Below are 22062 nucleotides of genomic sequence, written 5' to 3'. Positions count from 1 at the left end.
GATATATATGACAACAGGTATACAATTTTTATGTTATTTTATTTTTTAAGTGTAAACCATACACGTTCTTTAAAATTATGGAAACAAATCATTTGCATCCACTCTAATTACACCAAGATTATATTGCCTTAAGTGTTGCATGTCAGGCAGCACTTCCGAGGTAGGACAACGTCTGTGACTGGCTCCACCAATCACACAGCTATGTTTAAACGCGTACCCACTTGTTGGAGGTTTGCTCTGCCAATCATAACTAAAGGGGCGGGAGTTATATGTAGCTTGCCTGAGACCTTTAACTCGGGGCAAAAATAGGCAAGTGGTTGTCACGGCAACGTTGTGTATGAGTGGAGCGCATGTCAAATGAGTGCGAAAGAAATTCAGGGTATTTGAGTTGTTTACAAGTTACAAACTTTAGCTAACTAGTTAAGCTTGCTGTTGTTGGATTACAATGTAAGTGTACCTGTGTTCACTGGAATACGATGGTGATAGAAAACAGAGTTAGCTAATGGTGCTAGTTTGGTTGCTAACTTAGCAGTCGTCACCGCCGTTCAAAGAAGGCTAGAATGTTAGCCGAGTGAACCAAAGCGATGTCAAGTAATAACCTCCCACCGGTGCGCCATTTGCCGCACTGGACCCGAGTTGGGCATCTCGGGAAACCTGGTTCTCCACGACGTTTACCGGCGAATCAGCTGCAGCCGCTGCCTGCTGTCCATTCAGCGGGTAGAGGAGCCGGGAGAGCAGCAGAGCTGTCCCTTCACAGCGACACGGACCCCCGCGTCGCATCAATGCAGAGGAATATCCAGTTCCTGCAACAACAACACAAGGAAACTCTGGAGAGGCTCCATTCAGAGATAGAGTATCTCAGACGGGAGAATAAAGGTGAAGAAAACTGTTGGGAAAGAAAACGATTATTATTATTATCATTAGACAACCTAAAAATCTGCCCTAATTATCATAAATGATGAAACATATTTGTTGACCCTTAAATTAGAGGTGAGTAAATGGTTTGTATTGCTTTGCTGGGTTAGAAAAATTATGTTATGCCGTGCAGATATCAAAAGAGCAAGTCAGTAACATTTAATTGTAATGCACTTTTCAAAACAGTACTTACAAAGTACAGGAGGGAGGAACTGAGAAAAGAAAAATGTAGGACAATATATGAAGTTAGAAGATCACAATAAAAAAGGAAGAAGCAAGTGAGTTTGTGTGCTCGGATTTTGCCCCTAAGTGTGTTTCGTAAATGGATAGACAGATACAGTACTTTTATATTCCCAGTGGAAAATGGCAGCATTAAGGCATTCATCAAGGAACTGGCAACTTCATGGACAGATGACACGTGGCCTAAAAGGGCAACCAGCTGATCCTAAGAATCCATTTCATTATTTTCCATATTTATAAGGGATGAACTCACCTTTTGTGGTGCCCACGCCCTTTAGGTAATGAATTCAAGTGAATGACAAAGACCTGACTGTCTGTCCTAATAAGGTGATGACAAGAGAGACATTCAATCTAGGTACGGTGGTCGCATAGCAACTCCAGAGTTTTGATGGTTTCTCAGTGGGAGGTGGACACAGATCCGGTGTCACATTATTGAACAGGCCACATGCAGTTCCGTATAACTTCGTCTCACCACCCACCAGGAGACTCCTCAGTCATCTGTCTTTGCACCATCGCAGCAGACAGGCCCCCATGGATACATGAGCTGTGTGCTGGGACTGTGTTAGAAGATTGGGCCTCTTATGTCCCTCCCTACAGTGTATCATACACTAAAATTCTCCTGTTATGGATGTTACAGAGTTGCAGTATAAGCTGATAATGGACTCTCCCAAGTCAAGTAGAAAAGGTGAGATATAATCAAGATTTACTGTTGTTTTTGTTTCACCCTGCTATACACAGCTGATGTCCTTGCATGACTAGGATAGATTGTAGTAGACACGGATGGTATGGATAAAATCTTCCTTGATAGAAAATTACATTTTATATTATGATATTGATATAACACATTTTGGTTCAGCTCAGTGGAGAAGTAATTTATAGATAAAATAACCAATTGGGAATGCATGATGTTGGCTAATCCTGTGAATCCTCTAATCCTCTAAATGCAATAGTACCACAAAACAGTCCTGTTTATCAGTTTGTAAGATTGCTAGCAATTGCCTAATACAACCAAAGGGATAGCTACCTCGGTATAAACAGTATGGCAAAATCTCAGTAGTCAGATTTCTGTTATCTTACAGAGTGTATATCATAATGTCCCCTACTTAGAAGGCACTCCAAGAATAAAAAGTTTTGGTTCTTGTTGTTAGTATCTGAAATTCAGTATGTCAAGTAATAATTAGACCACAGAATTTGACAATATCCATCTTCATCTTGGGTCATCTTTGTTCTAGGACCGGCATACAGTCGTCGAGGTGTTAGACCACCTACTCAGGGAAGTGAAGCTCGTACGGGACTCTACCTGGAGGAGCCGCTGCAGGACACACGACCCTCACAGGACCAGGCACTGAGGTGAATTTCCATCCAGCCTTATTCACCCGCCTACCTCTACCTATCTCAATACTAGTGTAGTGTGATTATATTTTAAGAAAATTTTCTTCAGAAGATCGTCACACATGAACAATCTGTGAGATGCATTAGTGATTTAGATGTGATAACAGAAGAGGTAGAAGCATTCATTGTTATTGTCACTCAGCTAAGACAGACAGATGAGTCTTGTAGCTCCTGTGATTATCTGCTATGGATTTCTTCCTACACTCACAAAAGCTTTGCATGCACAAGAGCTTATACTGTTCGTTGTTATTTAAATGTTTAATGAGTTCACAGTTATATTCGTTTAAATATTAGCTAACTACATCTTCTTATCCAGGGCTTATAGTATTTGCTTATGCAAAAGTCTACTAGTATTTGACTGTAGTGAAGATAGCCTGCAGCCAGGTTGCTAAACAGGAAATCATGTGAAGAGATGCCAGCATAACTACATTAGGTTTGGTACTGCCCAAATATTGAGCAAATGTGCAAATTGTAGCATAAAGGAAAGGTGAAATTATGTAGTTACAATGAAATTTTATAGTTACAGTCCTTTTTAGATTACATCTGGTTTTGTCATAGAAACAAGGCCAGTGGATGGGTTTGAGTCTTGATCCCTGGTTTTACGTGTAGCTATGAGGCTTTTACATACAAAACAACCTCTAACAGTTTGCATGTTACTTTTAACTGATATTATCTCACTGTACTGGGGAGAAGCATTGGAGAGTGTAGCGAAATTCCAGGATCTGCCATGCAGGACCACAGCCCAGAGGTGAAGGGGGGTCTCATCACTTCATTACTGCCTCTACGAATTCACAGCGGTCCTTCCCATCCACCGCGCGCTCCCACACTACAGGAGTGTGAGGTTATCATTCGACAGCTCTACAATGCTAACAGTTTGCAGTCTCAGGAAGTAAGTACCCATCATAAAACAAAGCTTTCCAGTGTTGTGCAATTTAAAAAAATTTAGCATCTCTCTGGAAATATTTCATGACAACTCTGTTTCACTTAGATTATACGTGTGAAGGCATTGCTGAGAGATATTGTTTTGAGCAAGAAAATCACCCCAGAAAACTACATTCTGACAAAGGCCTACCTAGTTGATGGTACTCGGTAAAGTCACAGAGATCATTATCATTTTCATCGTTACCAACATAGAGTGTCCCTTGAAGTTAGCACAGTTGTGATAAGGCATTATCATTTTTGTACTTTTCAGCAAATCTTCTGAAGAGAAGAAATTTCCAAAACTTGGTCTTCTAACATTTCCAGAAAAAATGTATGTATATCTGTTTCCCACTATGGTTCTTTATGATTTTATATAAAATAAGTTTTCTAATCTTTTGCCTGTATGAAACAGATTTCTCAAACCTCCATAATTCTGCTTTTTTACTTTACTTCTAACCAATACAGCAGTTTTTCAAGATGCCGTTCATTCTAGAAAATCATCTCAACTCAATCAGTCAAATTCACATACAGGATGTTTCCTTTCCTAGGTCTGGACCCTCTCAGTCTGGTGTGGTCCTCCCAGCCCTCAAACAGAGCCTCAGCTCAACCATTGCAGAAAGACAGAGGAGGACCCGTGCCGTACAGAGAGACCGTTTCAAAAGGACGGTGCAGTGACAAGGTTAAAACTACCACAGTGTCAGCTGCATCCACCTCAGGACTGGGGTTCTCACAGTTCTTCTGAAAAACCTTAGCCACAAAAACCGAATGTACTTTTTGGAATAAATTCTCAGTAGTCAAAATACATCTGAAGTATTTATGTTTAGTGATTTAGACATAAATACCCATTATATCACTCTTTTTTAAAAAAGAGTGATATAATGGGTATTTATAAAAAGAGTGATATATCACTGGTTTTTTTTTTGTTTTTTTTTTTAAAGACTGATATATCTCTGGGTACCAAAATGTACTCATGAAGGACAGGTATGAAAAGAAAAACAAAACAAAATGAAGGTCTGTAGACTTAAAAGTGTTTACTTCTGCACACAAAAGGAGAAGGAAGCAAAGTCTCAAATCAGGCTTTGAACTGGAAATGATAAATGTTTTTTTTAATGAATTTTTACCAAATATTGCATTTTAGGACATTTGAACTATTAAAGGGCAACACATCTTGACTTAACAATGGCTGCCCATTTTAACCACTGGACAGTGACTGAATCAAATGTTAGTTTTGCACAGTTGCTGTAATTCTGCCAAAAATGAAGGCAGAATTGTTGTATTCCATTTAAGTGTATAGAACTGAACACAGCTAAGTATTAAACATTTTATCACTGCAAACAACCAAAATTTCTTAAAATGTGTGCAATTAATTAGACTCAAGAAACTACCTGGCTTATTTCTCAGGCACTTTTTGTATTGGTCAACACTGTATGTATAAGTAACAAACCTTGACTGGCCAAGTGTTAGCAGTACAACTGAGCAAGATTGACACAAAACTCTAATAAATCGTCTAAACACAAAACAGCACTGTCATCTTGTGCTTTTTCTACCCAGACTGGTGCCTCTTCCTGTTCTGCACATTTTCACAATCTGTTTCTTTTAGCAAGCAAAGGGTGTGCAGAATTTACTGTTTAGTGTATGTTATCCTGTGCATACTTATACATACATAATGTATCATAATATAACAGAAGATAAGCCAGAGGGGTTACCCTGCTTACAGTAATTATGTCAGTGCTGGTTTCCATGTTCATACATGAATGAAAGTTGTGAGTTTTACTGCGATAATGTACCATCATGTCACTGAGGATGAGGGAAGTGAAAACATCTGTCAATGAAACTGGTTGTTTCACTGGTTGTTGCAGACTTGCCAGACGGTGCAGTATGCAGCTGTGGTTATCAGTGTAGGTTTTCCTGCATTAAGAAATTTGTGGTTTTTGTTGTTTTGACACAAACCTATTTAATTAAACAAAATCTTGATCCTACTTAGAGTTTAGAAATCATTTCTTTCTAACTCATAAGCCACAGGCTTACCTGACCACTACAAAACTCCCACAATGCCTTGCAGTATTGTCAGTCCCACTAACAACTAGGTCTATATTAACCACATGCACAGCTAATAGATTAATATCTATTAGCTGTGCATGTGAAAATAAGTGATAATTATTTGTTGCAAAAATAAAATCTCCTAGAATGTTGTGGAAATAAAATACTAACTTGGTCCAAGACCTTTGAATACACACGTACTGCAGAGAATCTGCAGTTTAAACTTGTGTAGCGTTTTAGCTAAAACAAGGGGGAAGTGGTTATTTTAGAACTGTAATCACATGACACAACAAATTCAACTATGAGAATGGAGTGAAATTGGTCTCTGCTTCTGTCTCTTTGTCTCACTTTTTTAACCTCTGTTCTGATAAGTGCTATAAATGGCATTATTATAATTTGTCATGTTTACCGAGAGAAAGCCCACTATTCAAATCTCACATAACTTTATTTATGTAAAGTATTTATCGTGGCTTATCTGCAAAATGCAATGAAATGATCATAAAATCAAATTAATCATGTTCCAGATAGTGATTTATTTGCTTCATAAACATGGTAAAAGACTTAAGATTTAGTCACATGGCTATGTTCCCTTACCAGTTAAACTTCTGTAGCTTTAGCAATCATGTAAACATTTATCCGTGAGATGGTGCACAGTCATGGGAAAATCAGCGAATTAAAAAGCACCTAGCCTAATTTCATAACAAGAATCAGAACTTAGTGTGCAGTTGTGCAACAGTGTAGGGCAGGTTAAGAACTGCATGCAGCCAGGCGGGGCAGATCGTACATGGCATTAACCGAGGGCTTAGCCTACTCCACCTTTAGAACCTTTAAGAAGAAATATCTTTTCATGCTGTAATCAAATGATTATACAGTAATCCGGTGTATTCATTTTGGCATTCATAGCACATGGGGACTGATGCAAATGGCTCTTGATGACTGAGATGTAACTTTACCATCAGTCTCAGCAACAGTACATTAAGGGAGTAGCTCACCCAGCAGACTTAAAATGACCTCTCAGTTCAACGCTCAGCCTCCGTGTATTCTACAAATCCACATCATCAAGTCCCCACAAGATGTACCCCCACTTTCTTACTCTAATGGAGAATTGCCCACCATATTTCAGGCTGCCATGACCTCAGCATAAACCTACAGAAGGAAGGTGAAATCCACCTTTTCTTGTTTTCATGGGCACTCGTTTTCCCTTGGACATATATCAGAGGTTTATAAAAAAAAAAAGCTAACAATTAAATCCATTATGAACAGTTAAATATATAGATTGAAACACTCTTTTACATAGCTGTATAATATTGCAAACAAGATTTTTTCCCCCCATCTATCCATCACTGCATTTCTTGAGTGGCCCTGTCTTTTCTGTTTGTTCATTTATTATCACAATGCAGTTCCATGATGTAGCCCAGCCCATAAGGCACATTTTTGATACAGCAATGACAGACATGGAGTAATGGTTAGAAAAGCAATTCTGTGCCTGGAGGGGAGTTTTATCCTACAAGTGTCTTTAATTCAGAGGAGGAGTCAGCAAGATAACCTCATTTAGTTAGTTAAAGTATCCTTGTGTGCATTTCTGCTCAGGCAGATGTGCTGAAGGCCACAGTTGTACTTCTTCAGCTTCTGTAACGTTCATTGTGGCTGCAACAGTCTAAAGAGTTAGGGATAAACTATCAGTGTTTAAATTAAGACAGGCCTCTTGCATGTACCCACTAGATGGAGGTATTCTTGAAGAAACATCCATTCAATCAAAGCCTTCACATGTTCATCAGCTGGTCACATACAGGTATGCCATAACTTCATTTAGCCTCATTTCCAAAAACTCACAGAAATTACCTTTAGTTTCATTTGTTTCCTACTCAGCATGAAATGGTTATAGTTCAGCATGGATATAGTGACAAAAACAAAATTATGTGCAAATATCTATATGTCCATTTTGTGACCTCCCAAAAAAAATCTTAAATGAATGGTGGTCACCACTTTGTGGCAACTAAATCAGAATATATGATTAAAACAGAATGATTAAACCATTTGTATGGTTGAATAGTCTTTCGTGAATGCACAGAGCGAAACAATATGTGTCCATAAATATCAGTATTTCTTACTTATACTTCTGCGGAGGAAGAAACCCTGTTAATTTTTTTTCTTCCCAATTTGTTGCATCACTGCATCTTTGTGGAAATGTGGGAATTGGCAGGCATTAGCCAGTAAGACCCAGTGGGTGCAAATCTATTAAAATTCAGACAGTGTTGCAGTGATGAGAGCTGCTCTGTGCCAGCTGCAGCCTCACGAGGCAGGGTCACTGAAAACTTCCACAACCAGAGGAGCAGAACTACCTCTTTATATATTTTACTGTCATCAATGAACAGCAGTTGTCCCGCCACATTGGACGGCTGGTCATGGCAGTCAGTGTTTTCAAATATGTTTTTTCTGTTTGTATTACTCTTTCTTAAGGCTTCTTTGGAGGCACTGTCCCCTGCATTTAAATTCACTCTCTCCTTTCAGCATATTGTATTGTGGGTTAGGTAGGTTGGTGAGCTCCAAATCGATGTGTCACACTTCTGTGCCAGATTATACTTATTATGAGATTGAATGGAAGGGAAGTTGAAGAGCAACAGGAAATGAAAATAGGGAAATATGTTAAAGCATTTTACTGGTGGTATTGAATAGCTGTTGACTGAGCAAATATACTGTACTTTGAATTACAAACATAAAAACTTTGCATAAAGCCACAGTAAGTTACAGACATACAGTGTAATAGATGAAAATCTTGCCAGAATTGCAGCAGATTCACAGCAGAGTATATCCCTGTTTGATCTGTGTCTGGAGGGAAGCCATCGGATATGAGTTATCAGAAATGACTGGGTGTAAAACAGTCAGCAATTATCATAATTAAGTCTGCAATCACTCGTTATGCAGCAAATATCGTGAATTTAAACTCTGACCTAAGCCCAGTGAACTTGGATGTGTGGCTATAGCATCTCAAATGACATTGGCAAATGGCACCTGCTTAACTAAAATTCAAATCTGAATATTGTACCGATTATTCCTCTACATTATGACAGCTATAGTTACTACTTTTTAGATTAAGATTTAATGCAGAACACATGCATTGTTCTAGATTTACAGAATAGTTAAAATTACCTCCACCCCCTAAACTTACACAGGATGCCTCAATATTAACAATCCAGTAATATAATCTATTATACAACACTCTCAGGGCCCATTCTTCTGCAATACAAGTACTGTTACTTTTGATACTTGATATTTCATCATCGTTATTTTGCTGATAATACTTCGGTAATTTACTTAAGAAATATTTTAAATGCAGGTTTTTTATTTGTAATGGAGTAATTTAACATTGTGGTATTGCTGCTTTTACTTTGTAATACCAACCACTGGATCCGAATCAGTTAAAACATGGGGCTGTACATGATCACTGGATGTTTATCCATCCTTTTTTCTGGTTTAAGTGCTATCATAATAATGCAATAATGCAGAATAGGGCTGCACATAAGTAGTAGCTGTTAAACACATATAAACACACATAGTAGCTGTTAAATATCGGGCTGTAATGTATTTTCACTGCTTTATGGTTTGTCATACGAAATGTTCTCTAGCTGTGTCATGGAAACATGATTGACACCTCGCTTTCTACACGAGGGTGAGGGGCCGTCCGTGTCTCGTCACCCGCCCACCCCCTTCCTCCAACCCGCCCCCCCACCTCCAGGCGTCAGTGACGTGCAGATAGAAAGCGGGACCTGCCCTCCCGTCGCCATTTTTCGGTCTCGTACTCGCACTTCTGGTGTCTCGGGTGAGGGGGGGACGAGCAGAAATAAGGGAAAGTATAAAATATAGAATCGTTAAGCCGGGATCCCTCGTGAGCAGTCGGGAATGCACGCGAGAGCTACAGTATAACGTTCTAGCGCCTGAGATGCACGCGCAGGAGACGAGCCGCTGCTGTGAAATAATTTTTTGTGTGAAGACGTGTTGCGGGCCGCCATTTTTTTGCTGTGCTGCTTCAAAAGTCCGCTCTGACTCGAGAAAGGGATTCAAAAACGCATTTCCATGACGTGTGCCTTAACGAAAGATCAAGAAGAAATCAAGTCATCATTTCGTTTCCGACCTGCGGCTACTGGCAGCCTTTTGCAAGACATGAGGATTTATCAGATGAAAAACTGAGGCCACCTTTTCCGTTCTCATAACTGACACTGAGTGGAGGAGATAAATTATTAGAAGAGAAGCCTGGTGTTTTCTCGGAAGGCGGAACGAAAAGGGGAAGCTTCATTGATCATTTGTTGCTTCGGCCTCCGTCGATGTTTGTCGTAAGTTTTTATTTTTTCTTTTCTGTTTTGGCCGCTCAAACAATCACTCAGCCACTGACTGCTGAACACAGGAACGACATTATGCTCCAAAGTTGGATCAAGCCAGTCGCAGCCTGTCTCTGAATACGTCAGGTTGTTTGTTTGTTTGTTTTTTTGTTTGGTTGTTAGTTTTTTTGTTTTTAAATAAGAGGTCTCCGGAGTCTGCGGCGTTTCTGTTGAAATCACTCGAAACCCTCACAGGGCGACGAATGCCCTGCCCTGTGTCTTCCAAATCCTCCAATTTGCTGTGATTGGCCAATTCCATCACGCATACACGTTTTAACTTATTGCCTAGTCTTTTTTTGTAATTTTTTTCTTTTCTTTTTCCTATCTGTAGATTGATATTAACTTATTTTTGAACAGAAATGTCAAATGCTCGGTTTGATTCGTCTGATCGGTCCGCCTGGTATTTTGGACCCGTGTCACGACAAGAGGCACAGAATAGGTTACAAGGACAGAGACATGGCATGTTTCTTGTGCGAGACTCGTCGACCTGCCCCGGCGACTACGTGCTGTCCGTATCTGAAAACTCCAAAGTGTCTCACTATATCATCAACTCATTGCCCAGCAAGAGGTTTAAGATAGGCGATCAGGAATTTGACCACCTCCCTGCTCTCCTGGACTTCTACAAAATCCACTACCTGGATACGACCACTCTCATAGAGCCAGCACCCAGGTAGGGAAGTCACCCTGCACCCCTCCACTAACTATCGTGGTTATAGATGACAGAAGATTTGCATGATGATAAAACACTAAACCTCATGAGCTTCATTGGTATGAGTTGCACTTAACGACTGTGTGAGCTAGGTCAACTAGGCCACCTGTGTCTATCAGAACTAACCGACTTTCAGTAGGACTGCAGTACCCTGCAGTTTTTTTTTTCTTGAAGCATTCACTTTGACACATTTGAAACTCTTGGACACACCAGCAGGACCACACTTCCAGTTTACTGTTTTCCTTAAGGCCTTGTGGTGTCCCAAGACACCAGTTTGGAAGAATAAACAATCACAAGCCAAGATGCTGGTAAAGTCTGTGGCTTGCAGGTTTATGTATTCTTGTTAGCAGTGTTTGCTCACACACAACCATAACTTTAACCACATATTACATGTTCATCTTCAGCTTTAATTGTGCATGTTATGAAGTGTGTTTATACTGTCGTATATGTGTTCTTGTTTCAAGATGTTGGGTATTAAGATGGATACTTAGATTGCCCTTGTGTAGTCGCCCACTTGTGTACACTACCTTAGTAAACATTCAAATACAAGTGTTCTTGGAGAGGCGCATTTAAGTCATATTTGCATAATGTAGAATGGGCCTTTTAACCTAACATCATTTTTATGGACATGCTGTTCAACAAAGAGAAGTGTGTCACTTGTCCCACTTTCATCTAAAGGTGCCTACTTTTTTTGGTAACAGTGTTATATCTCTTTGTTTTGCCTCATTATGGTGACCTCCCAAGGTACCCAAGCTCAGTGAGTGGTGCCATCCAGTCCATGAGTGCCCCAGAGGAGAACCTGGAGTATGTGCGGACTCTGTATGACTTCACTGGCAGCGATGCAGAGGACCTTCCCTTCAAGAAGGGGGAGATCCTTATCATCTTGGAGAAGCCAGAGGAGCAGTGGTGGAGTGCCAAGAGTAAAGAGGGGCGCATCGGGATGATCCCTGTGCCCTATGTGGAGAAAGTGGTACGACCTTCACCCCACTCTGGCCAGCCCTCCCTTGGATCTCGCAACTCCAACAGCTATGGGATCCCCGAGCCTTCCCACGCCCTTGTCCACGCCTATGCTCAGCCCCAGACACCTTCACCATTACCTCCTGGCACACCTGGAGCAGTTATCAACCCTCTACCGTCCATGCAGAACGGCCCCGTCATGGCAAAGGCCATTCAGAGACGAGTGCCGTGCGCTTATGATAAAACAGCTCTTGCCCTAGAGGTATTGTAAAATGGACTTTCACTTCATACCCCTGTTTTATGTTAAAATGTGCCTTTTGTCTGTTCTCTTTATCTCTCCTCCCTTCCTTTCATGCCTTTCTCGGGGGCCACATTGACTTCACCTGCTGTTCAAAATTATGCATTAATAAAATGCAGCTATTCTTAGAGATAAGGTATTTTAGTCGACATTGAACCATTCTGTCTTTATGAAGTGGGTCAAATATTTGCAGTCAGGAGACAAGTTATTGGAGGGCTCTGACCTGAACTTGTGTTTAGTTAAAGACCTCCTTAACATTTTCTGAGTACAGCTTATGTTGGACCTCCAGCTTATTTTTTATGTCATAACCTGTATGTTCTATTTTGCCTATACTTTTCATTTGAAATGCAACAACAGTCAGTAGCCCTCTATGCCAAGTAAGTGCATGAAACACAACTTGTAGCAGTCTACTCAGCTTAAAGCCACACATCTTTTGACTCAACATTTTTACCAAAATACTGAAATTGAAGATGTGTCCAATTGCATTGTTTAACACAAGACACTTGTGGTCCAGCTAATTCAGTATTTTTTTTTCATTTTTAAGATAAAACATTGCAGATTGTATTTAGTAGTGTAGAAGCATTTCATTTTACTAAGAAAGTCTGCTACAGATGACTAGACAAATGCTCAGAGGTTGACAAAAAATCTTTTTGCTCCTTAAATCATAACAACCTGTCAGTGGTCCTTCACAGGAGAAGCTGCAAGATTCCCAGGTCAAGCATGTAAATCATGTTGACAGTCTTGAGCAAAATGGTGCTTAAGACTAAGCAAAAAATAATTATTTTATAATTCTTAATTTTCACTGAAAACTGAAGGACAGAAATTGCCCATTTCACACCGAAAACAGAATATTTTTGGCACTTCACAATTTCTAGTATTGTTAAACTGTGTTCTGCTTTGAAATTGCTGGACTCAGAAGCTAGTAATGAAAGGAGGGGGAAACACCACTGTGGCCTACAGAGTTACCACAGCAGTCTTGCTGGTACTATGTGTGAAAGTGTTTTAAGATAACTTGTGGTGCTTCTCCAGTCCTCTAACATTTAAGACTATGTTCTCACTGCAGCGGCGGCCCTGGCTGCTTGACACCTTTTGTTGTCAGTGGGTGGGGTTGTGAAGCGGTCTTTCAGACATTCTGGTTCCCCATTAATTGTTCTGTTCACAAAATATATCGAATGTATTGAAGTGTATGGTGGGATCTATAGCTTTGCAGGACCCCTTTCTGCAGGTGGTTCATGTTTATGTTTTTTTAAGTTAACCTCTGGTCAACCTCAACTCATCATTCTGAGTACTGGCAGTGCACTAATGCTGTGGCGGTGGGATACTACCTGTTGCTAGCACACAATGACAATGAATGACTGCCAGCTGCATTTATTGTTTGGTGTGAGATAATTGGACACTGATTCTTCTGATTGGGCAGGAAGTTATGGTTGGGTGAGGGAGTAGGTATTGGACATGTGTAGCTTGTATGTTTGACAGAATGGTGTTTTCTTTCTTAGAATGTTAAATGCAAAATACCAATTGGCAGATGTACATTGAGGGTTGGTGGGGTCTCTGTGGAGAGTCTAACCACACTATTGTGACTTACTTTTCACCAAGCCCCAGTTCAGCCAGGTGTTTCTACCTCAGTGTTCTTGCTAACCAGGTAGCTGCTAATGGGCTTCAGCACTGTTCTATTTCACTTCTGTGTTGCATTTCTCAGCAGTGCACTCTGGCTAATACAAATCCACTTTGACTGTGGCAACATGTTGAAGCATGTGTTGTAATGATCTGCCCGCACTTTACATATATAGTGGGGCTCCAGGAAGCTCTGCTCTGATAGCAGACTGAGCTGTAGTGATACCCTCAGGGGAGGGATGAAAATGAAAGGTATCTTATCCTACCTCTGCTGCCATTCACTCACATCAGAGTGCGAGAGTGGATGTAGGAGGAAATCTAGGTTGCTACAGCTGGGTACAGTGATACTCATGGCCCTGTGACTCTTGTACAGAAATGCGGGTGTAAATTTGGACCATGAGCAAACCTGATGAATGGTATTCTTGCTAAAGGTTAGACAGCTCCCTCTAACGTAATAAGTCCTGGCTTCGCTGCTCTCTCCCTTGTGTCCCTTTTCTATAAGTAGGCCAACTGATAACGACATTAAACCAGGAGATGCCTAATACCTCCTTCAGACTGACACTGTAAGTAGAGTTAAATGGGTAAACAAGACATGTCAGCTGGCCAGTGTCTGCACCCACTGCTGCCTGTCGTCACGCATCTTTTGTCAGCAGCTGCACTGAGTAGGGATGGAAGCTCCCATTTAATATAAATGATAACTAATTCTTAATTTAACCAACTCCACAACAAGAGACAGAGAGAGGGCAATAGAGAACGAAGGAATCAGTCAAGCAAAGCGAACATGTGAGAACAGAAACTTAACTTTATTTGGCACTTTCGCTATGCAGTCTTGTGTGATCGCACAACACAGCAGTGAAACGCATGGAGCTACAGTTGCCGATCAGAGACAGCGCTGTCCTGCTGATTTTATGATTCAGACATGAGTTAAGTGTTGAGTAGACCCACATCTTGCATGTTTCTCCCTCTAAAAAAGACAGTTATAAGCTTGTTCCCATTCCAGTGCAGATTTGATTCCTGAAAGAACATCCAAAATACTATTTCCTGTGTATTAATACATGAGTTATTACCACAGGAAGTACTTTTTTGATTAATCGTGATGGTGTCATGTGTGTGTCACAAGCTGGTTTGAATGATGAATGATGATGTATTTCAGATACTTTTTAGTGACTCAGTAATGCCTATTAAGTCCAATCAATGTTGTATCTTTCCTTAGCCTGCTGCCAGAAATGCACGTTGTCCTCTGTCAAAATGCTATAACCTGTTCTTAACATGTGAACAAGATGCAGAATGGAAATGATGATGTCCTCCCCAATAGTGGGAAACAGTGACCAGAGCTGCTGTGAGATTATAAGTGAGTCGCTTTGCATCTTTTTCAGCAGAATTTTCAGGTCTACGTTGCCACACCTCAAATGCACCGTGCTTGTGAAAACCGCTTCTGAACTTCCATATTTTTTTAAACCTGCAGACAAAGAGAGGCTGTTCAAATACGTGCTGCTGCAGTTGCTTCAGCCTGGTGCTGCTCTATTCGCAGGCACTAAACAAGACAGTAGGAAGAATGTGAGGGGAAAGTGTGACGCAAACATCACAGTCCTTCCTCACACAGTGTTGATCAGACTTAGATTGAATTCAATTTGTAGTGAATTTCAAATCTCTTTTTTCTTGCAATGAATATATCCATTTTATTTTTGGAGTAAGCTATATATGCAAATTCAGTGTGAGAACATCGGTAGGTCTGAAAATAGTTCTCTAGATGTGGGTTTCTCTTTCGTTTTTGACTCAACTCATTTAAATTACACCAGTTAATTGTCAGACTGTGTCCAGCTTTGTTAGGTTTGTTGCCCTGGTTCAACTTTGTTTATTTGATGATGTCAACAAATAAGTGTGGATTTTTAGAAATGACCAGGAATTGTGGAAGTGGTGTGCTTGAAGGTAACACCGTTCTTTGTTTTTATTTTATTTTTTTTCTCCGTCATGTTAACGTTAGGTAAAGAAGTTTCGTCTCTGCTTGTTGGCACCATCTTTCTCACTCTCAAGAGCAAGGCAGGCTTTAATACTTAGTGTGGAGCTCAAAGATGAGTAGAGCAGAGGCTGATGCTGCAGAGGTCTAGTCTGAATAGTCCTTTTCATTTTTTTTATTTTTACAGTTAAGAACAACAGCTACAGTTAAGACATAAAGATGTCATTGCATGTGGGTTGTGTTTATGGCCCCCCTGAAGAGAAGCAAATGGATAACCCAGGCATCTGTATGGTTTTACTGAATGCATGTGCATCAAGTGTAGTGCAGGTACAATTGCTACTCTTCTGGAATGCCTGTGTTCCGCAATCCTCACACAGGAGGGCTGAGAAACACCCTTACATGCTCTCCAGTGTACTGTTACTCAGATGTTTGTCTGCAACAATTCTACATGTTAATGCACTATGTTTTTAAAAAGGAAACTGACTAATCTTTCAGTATTTTGTGTATTGGAAAAAAAGATGTAAGAAACTAAACAGATAGGGCCTAAGCAGATTTTGAGCATAAGCACAAAATCCATAATTTTTAGTAACTGCACAACTGTAATACTGAGTAATCAGCGTTACTGTTGTAATTACTAGAACAGAAAAGCCACCAGAAATCTTAGAATCCAATCATTGGGGTAAAAAAAAAAAAACGTGCTGAAGCCTAGGATTTACTGTGGTTTGATTTACTGGTCTAAAACTTGTTTTGCACCAAAAACACATACCTTACCACGTCTCATCTTGTCTCTTCTATCTGTGTCTATTGTTGTCTCATAATAGGTCATGGCTTACAGCAAAAACCCTTTAGTTTGGTGCTGTGTCTATTTTGGGGCATCTGGGTTTTGAGGAGCAGAAGCTCAGAGCCATTATTTATTTACTTCACAGACAGGCAGTAACCAACACATGAAATTAGATTATGGGCTCTGTATTTTAGAGTTAGATTTTTAAGCTACACTTGTTCATTTTTAATTGCAAAGAATGAGTGTTCTTTTTCTTTACATTATTTTTTATGCTGAGCTTTTGTGTGGTTGTAATACATTTGATATGTTAGGATTTGTTGTAATTTCAGTTATGTATGACTTAAAGTTACTAGGTTGACAAGGACTTATTCGGCACACCTAAGACTTTTAAACAAAGTCTGCATCCATGACGACAGACCTTTCTTGAATGAAGATTTATGTATGTTATCCATTTAAATATAATGAGTAATTCAGCTATTCAAAATTAAAACTTGATGGAAATTTAAAGGTGAAAACCTGATATTTTTTCACCTTTAAGTTTTTTGTTTCATGTGAGTGAGTGATTTACTACATCATGATTCTTTCGAAGAGGGTCATTCAATGGAAATGTTTTGGGGTTTTTTTGTAAATAATTCTTTGACAGACGGATTCCACAGAAGCTTTTATGACTAAGAGCATTCTTGTCATTCCACAGTGGCGTAAAGGATTACTGTTACAGATGATGTCTAGGACTGGATGTCCTTGAAGCCTCATTCTTAAGTTAAAGCCACAAATAGTGCCCCCACATTCACGTTTCAATCATGGTTTTCATGATAGACTTTCCCTTCTAATCCTGATAAAGAACATATGGTTTAAACAGATTGGGGTCACATTGAGTGTCACAAACCCATCTGAGCGACTGCTCTGTGCTCTTCTGTCATCGGTTTAAGCCACAGTGTAATGGGCATGTGGAAGAATTGTACTTAAAAACAAAAAAAAAGTAATGTACTAATGCATCAGTTGTACTGAATGTTGTGGAAGCTCAGGTAATTGTTAGTGTTGTTTGGAGCAGGTTTTTAGATAAACATTATTGTTACATGCAAAATATATTTTGTTTTTTCCTTAGGCCATGAAAAATGGGGTCTGGTGCAACAGTTAATCACCAGCTAAAAATTCAAACTAACTCTTTGACTTTTGACATTTTATCTGCAGGTATATTGTGTGAAAATTACACTTGCAGACTGTGTTCCACTGTTAAGTCATTCTATAACTTCTTTGCTCCATTTATTATGTGATAGAAAATGATGTAATTGTGTAATTACATGTTCACCGTCAAAGAAATGGCGTTACCTGAATTGTGGCTATAATAATGTTTGTGTAGTTATTGCTTTCTAATCTATTTAGTGAGTTGCAGTGTTACAGAGCTTAAACTGTGATACATGGGCTGGTTGAGTGACATTCACATCATGGCCGCCTTTACAAAGTGTGTCTGCACTCATACGCTGTAAGGCGCGTCAGTTAAATGCTGCACTGCCACCGTGGTTTATGAAAAACAGTATTTTGAAACCACATGACTGAGGTTAGAAGTGTTTTTATAAATAGTTTTTTTTTTTTTACGTGTCTAATGTGCATGCAAAATAACTCCAGTACATCATACTGAAGGCCATGTATGGTGTATATATTATTCAAAAATACAGTTAGATTTACTGCAGACAAGTCCTGCTCCTCCTGTAACTCAGCCTCCTGTCCTTTTTATTTTTTTTTTCTTAAGGTTGGTGATATTGTCAAGGTTACACGGATGAACATCAGCGGTCAGTGGGAGGGAGAGGTGAACGGACGGCGGGGTCTCTTCCCATTCACCCATGTCAAAATCATAGACCCCCAGAATCCGGATGAGAGTGACTGACCTTCGACGGGAGCCTCTCGCCAGTATCGACGTGTACCCAAATCTGCTGGCTGTCTCCACCTTTCCCGCCAGTGTCACCACGGTTACGTGCTTGCCTGCTTGGGGCTGTACCATGATAGCGACCCTTCTGTTGTTGCCAACCGTTGCAAGGCTTTCTGACTGTTTACAGCTTTGGACATTGGATCCAAACTAAAACCTGACCCCACTTCTCCCAGTTCCCTTTCTCGTGTCTTGGTTCCAGGCTGGGCAGTGTTTTTGCATTAGTGTCTTTTTTATTTCCAGATCACTGGGCATCAGTGTGAGTGTGTGTTTGTATGAGTGTGTTTTGTGTGTGTGTGTGTATGTATGTATGCATAAGTGCATGTGTGTGTGTGTGTTCACAATAGATATTTACCACATTGCATCACAACATGTCTGTTTTTTATTTGATCTCTCTGAATATTTGTTATGTTTGAAGTCTTGGGGACTTTAGAAAGTGTTGGTGTGCGTTTGTTTTGTTGGCGTGAGGATATTAGTACGAAGTAGGGAAAAAGCAAAGTCCCTATGGGAGAGCACTGAGGCTATGAGGAGTTAACCAGCCAGTCAAATGTTATTTCTCCAAGCAATCAAGTCACTGTTGTACCTTAACCATCTCACAAACACACACGTTACACACACTTATTGTCCATAAGGTATTCAGGTTGACACTTCTTTGGTGTGTACGTGATGTGTGACTGGAGTCAGGAGGAAGCAGAAGAGATGGGTTTGTGGATGACCTTGGTTGTGACTCGATAATAATCCCATAATCCCATCCAACCTGGCACAAGTCTGGCTGATGAGACTTATTTAACTTTTGTTTTTAAGACGTGACACGGCCATATGTGATTTCATCTTCTTCTTATTTGCGCCACATGATCAACAGTAGATTTATGTTCATTTGTTGTTGTTTTTTTTTTTTTTTTTTTTTTTTGTGACATGGAGAAGATAAATGGTTGAGGGGTAATTTTGCATGTCCACTTGGTACCTCTCTTTATTGTCATTTTTTTTTGCTAAGGAGTGCCAAGCTTTGAACAGGTTTCCAAAAGTCAAATAGCAACGGCAGTAGCCCTGGCCAGCACTTCCCACGAGCATCTGACTACAAGGCTAGCTAAAAACGCAGTGTGGGCACTTGGACTTAAAGGCTTTCCACTGAGGTGAGAAGCTCCGCTTTCAGTGGCGTAGGTCAGGGAAGGAGGAAATGTCTCTGCAAGCCAATGAGATCCCATTAATGCCTTTTTAAGAGAGCAAGATAAATGCATCTTTTAGTGCATGCAATCCCCTCTCTAAGCTTATGTTTTTAATGTGATGTTACTCCTGTCAGTTTAGGATTTCGATCTGCTTTATTCCTTAAATATTCGGTCTGTGCACAATTTTTGACCCTTTTTATGCAAACGGATTCTATCGGAGTAGTGGAAAGCATCTTTGTTTCATATTGTGCTGCAACCAGTTCTGTTTGATCAGTAGGAGCCAAGGATTAAACAGTTGTGCAAACAGTGCCGACACCCCAGATTTCTGCTGTAAAAATGAGCTATTTCGCTCACTTCCCCTCGTAGTGCTCTCTGTTCGAATCATCGCTCAGCCGTTCACTCAGAGTAATATTGTGCAGCTTTTAGTTGAATCCCAATTTGTTTTTGGTTTTTTGTCAGTTTGTAGTCAGCTGTTAAATCAAGCATTTTTTTGTTAAAATGAGTGATGTTTATTAAACAAAAGTACCTAGGATGACATTTACAAAAGGGAAAAATGCCTGCTGGTTGCCTCTGAGCATGACCTCTTGGCTGGGGAAGTCTACCCGGCCAAATGCTGCTTAATGTCATTTATTTCCTTATTAAATAAAGATTTCTCTTATTTTAATCCCTCCTGGTCTGTACAAACAAACCAGTGCGGGTTTTCCTCATCAAACATAATGAAATCTACTAATTAAGCAATACACCCTGATTAGTTCCTTTCTTGACGTGAACTCGCTTTTCTCATGCTTCTGAGTTGTTTTGTAATGGCATTAACAGTATTACTGTGCTCTCTTCTCATATTCTAGAAAAGCCTGTCTTTTACTTAAGAATTGAAAATTGTGCCTTTTATTTTCTTATACCATTTACATGTGTTAATATTTCCCATGGTTAACACCTGTGCTGGTATTGACCCTTTATGTACAGAACAAGTAAATAAAATTTACGTCTACTTCTTTAAGGCGCTCTGGTGTGCTCTATGTGCTCAGTGCCTTTTTTTTTTTTTTTTTTTTTTAACAGATGGGTGGGTGTGGACGTGTTTGCAGCAGCTTGGCGTCACAGGTTGTGTATCTGGAGCACAGGACAGTTGCTCTTGCTCTAATTTTTGACAGTTCCAGTTTTGATTCTGGCTGCGCCCAGGAGAAAGGAAGCAATTAATGAATTTTAATGAAGTGCTAAGAAAAGAAAGTCAGCTGACCTGGAGATGGGGAATGGAAAACTTTTCAAGGACAGTGTTTCAGAGGGACTGTGACTGTTCAGCACTTTTCAAACCAAGTACAAATAACAAATATGAACCAACAGGTTCTAAAAATGTTAATATGGGTTTTACACAGCAATTGTAAGTTATCTTTTACACCAAGATTTCAGACGTTTCTGTTAATGGAAAGATCGCCTACACACGCATGTAGGTGCTTATGGAAAATTGGGCTTTAGCTAAATTCTAGAGAGTTCTTGCCATTAACAGGAAGCCTTACTGAAGCAGATATGAAAATGCTAGATTGTTCAACTTTTCCCATGTGTACCACCCGTGGGTATACATCCACCTACTTACAATAGATGTTTCATGGCTGTAGAATGCTAACAGATAGTAATGGTGTATGGTGTATTGTTACACAGGCTTCTATAACATTGTGGGGGAGTATGAGTGTCTTTAAATTATGGATGAAGTATGTGAAGTCACAGGCGTGGAGTTTATCAAGTTTAACTCAAAACCAATGCTCAAGATCCTGAAGTAAAAAAAGAAAAACAAATTACAGCTGGAAGTTTTGATGAACTATATCAAGATCTACTTCTGCATTTTGAGCATAAAACAAAGAAGTAAAAACACATCAACCTCAACTCATCTCAACTAACTAAAATAGTATTCCACTTCATTTCTCTGACTTCCTTAATCTGTGGAGAATGCTTTTGCTCTTCTAATTCCTGCCATCAATGTCAGCAACGATTGTCAGTGTGTGTCCAAGTATTACATTTCTTGTTGTATTTCAGATTTGTAGAATTTCTATAGCAATTTGTGTTTGAGAAGAAAACATAATCAAGTAATTTGGCTGGTTGTTCCTTTGGATGTTTCATCTAAATCTACCGAGCACGACATCTAAGACCTCACTGACACATTTTTGAAGAAGACTACGAACGTGGACGAGTCAGTTGTTATAAGGTCTCTTAGGTTTAGGTGTAAAGTTTTTGCATTATGCCTTTTGCATAGCAGATTTTTTTTTTAATCATGATGGGAATTCTGCATTTAGCTTTTCACAAAATTCTCTGCCCCTTCTGCCTTTGCACCCTCGTGGTTGTGTATGTGCCAGGTTAAATTTTCATTAAAGCCAATCGATGTATTCCTCTAGGTGCTGGCTGCACTGAGAATGACCATAATGAATCAAACTTAGCCGAGTCTGACCTCTCCTCAGGGCACAGTGTATATGTGAGGCGGTGTGTGTAAATGGATGGGTGGCATGGTCGATGAAGGCCTTCCTACAGTCCATTACCACCACAGCCCTCAAGCTAGCTGCGGTGGCTGCTGTAGAGAATTTGGCCCACAGGGATGAATGTGCAATGAATCTTTGCTGTTTCAAAATGCGAAGATAAATGATGTACATAAATTGACAAATAAAACATTTTTATAAATATATAAATAAGAAAAGTGACCTTAAATAATAATGACTTACTTGTGAAATCAAACTCCATTTTTGATTTTATATATATATATATATTTGTTTTGTTTTGTTTTTTCGCAAC

General features: G+C 39.8%; 2 protein-coding genes across 3 annotated transcripts; both read left to right on the top strand.

Moving 5' to 3' along the window:
- The first annotated feature begins 489 nt into the window (after positions 1-489).
- si:ch211-222n4.2 (uncharacterized protein LOC101885505 homolog) lies at positions 490-4371 on the top strand. 2 transcript variants are annotated; one of them, XM_041059312.1, is made up of 7 exons: positions 490-876; positions 1793-1840; positions 2388-2505; positions 3241-3436; positions 3536-3636; positions 3740-3799; positions 4017-4371. In XM_041059312.1, exons 1-7 carry the CDS (start codon positions 585-587, stop codon positions 4141-4143), a joined length of 942 nt encoding a protein of 313 aa, XP_040915246.1. In that variant the 5' UTR covers positions 490-584; the 3' UTR covers positions 4144-4371. The 2 variants fall into 2 exon arrangements, with proteins under 2 accessions (XP_040915246.1, XP_040915248.1); XM_041059314.1 differs by having other exon boundaries at positions 3536-3629; positions 4017-4148.
- Positions 4372-9309: 4938 nt separating this feature from the next.
- Positions 9310-20282, top strand: crkl (v-crk avian sarcoma virus CT10 oncogene homolog-like). Its single transcript, XM_041058839.1, has 3 exons — positions 9310-10554; positions 11338-11812; positions 17951-20282. The coding sequence occupies exons 1-3, from the start codon at positions 10244-10246 to the stop codon at positions 18083-18085; spliced, it is 921 nt and encodes a 306-aa protein (XP_040914773.1). The 5' UTR covers positions 9310-10243; the 3' UTR covers positions 18086-20282.
- The last annotated feature ends 1780 nt before the right edge of the window (positions 20283-22062 follow it).

The sequence above is a fragment of the Toxotes jaculatrix genome, chromosome 16, assembly GCF_017976425.1.
Source record: "Toxotes jaculatrix isolate fToxJac2 chromosome 16, fToxJac2.pri, whole genome shotgun sequence".
NCBI lineage: Eukaryota > Metazoa > Chordata > Actinopteri > Toxotidae > Toxotes > Toxotes jaculatrix.
The sequence above is the reverse complement of the archived record's forward strand: the minus strand, read 5'-3'. Positions and strand labels throughout refer to the sequence as shown.

Excerpts from the sequence above, each read along its gene's own strand:
- si:ch211-222n4.2 (XM_041059312.1), top strand. The coding sequence starts at position 585 with ATGTCAAGTAATAACCTCCCACCGGTGCGCCATTTGCCGCACTGGACC. Across the intron at positions 2,506-3,240 it reads TCACAGGACCAGGCACTGAG|CATTGGAGAGTGTAGCGAAA; the intron begins GTGAATTTCCAT and ends ACTGGGGAGAAG. Across the intron at positions 3,637-3,739 it reads TACCTAGTTGATGGTACTCG|CAAATCTTCTGAAGAGAAGA; the intron begins GTAAAGTCACAG and ends TGTACTTTTCAG.
- crkl (XM_041058839.1), top strand. The coding sequence starts at position 10,244 with ATGTCAAATGCTCGGTTTGATTCGTCTGATCGGTCCGCCTGGTATTTT. Across the intron at positions 10,555-11,337 it reads CTCATAGAGCCAGCACCCAG|GTACCCAAGCTCAGTGAGTG; the intron begins GTAGGGAAGTCA and ends TGACCTCCCAAG. Across the intron at positions 11,813-17,950 it reads AAACAGCTCTTGCCCTAGAG|GTTGGTGATATTGTCAAGGT; the intron begins GTATTGTAAAAT and ends TTTTTTCTTAAG.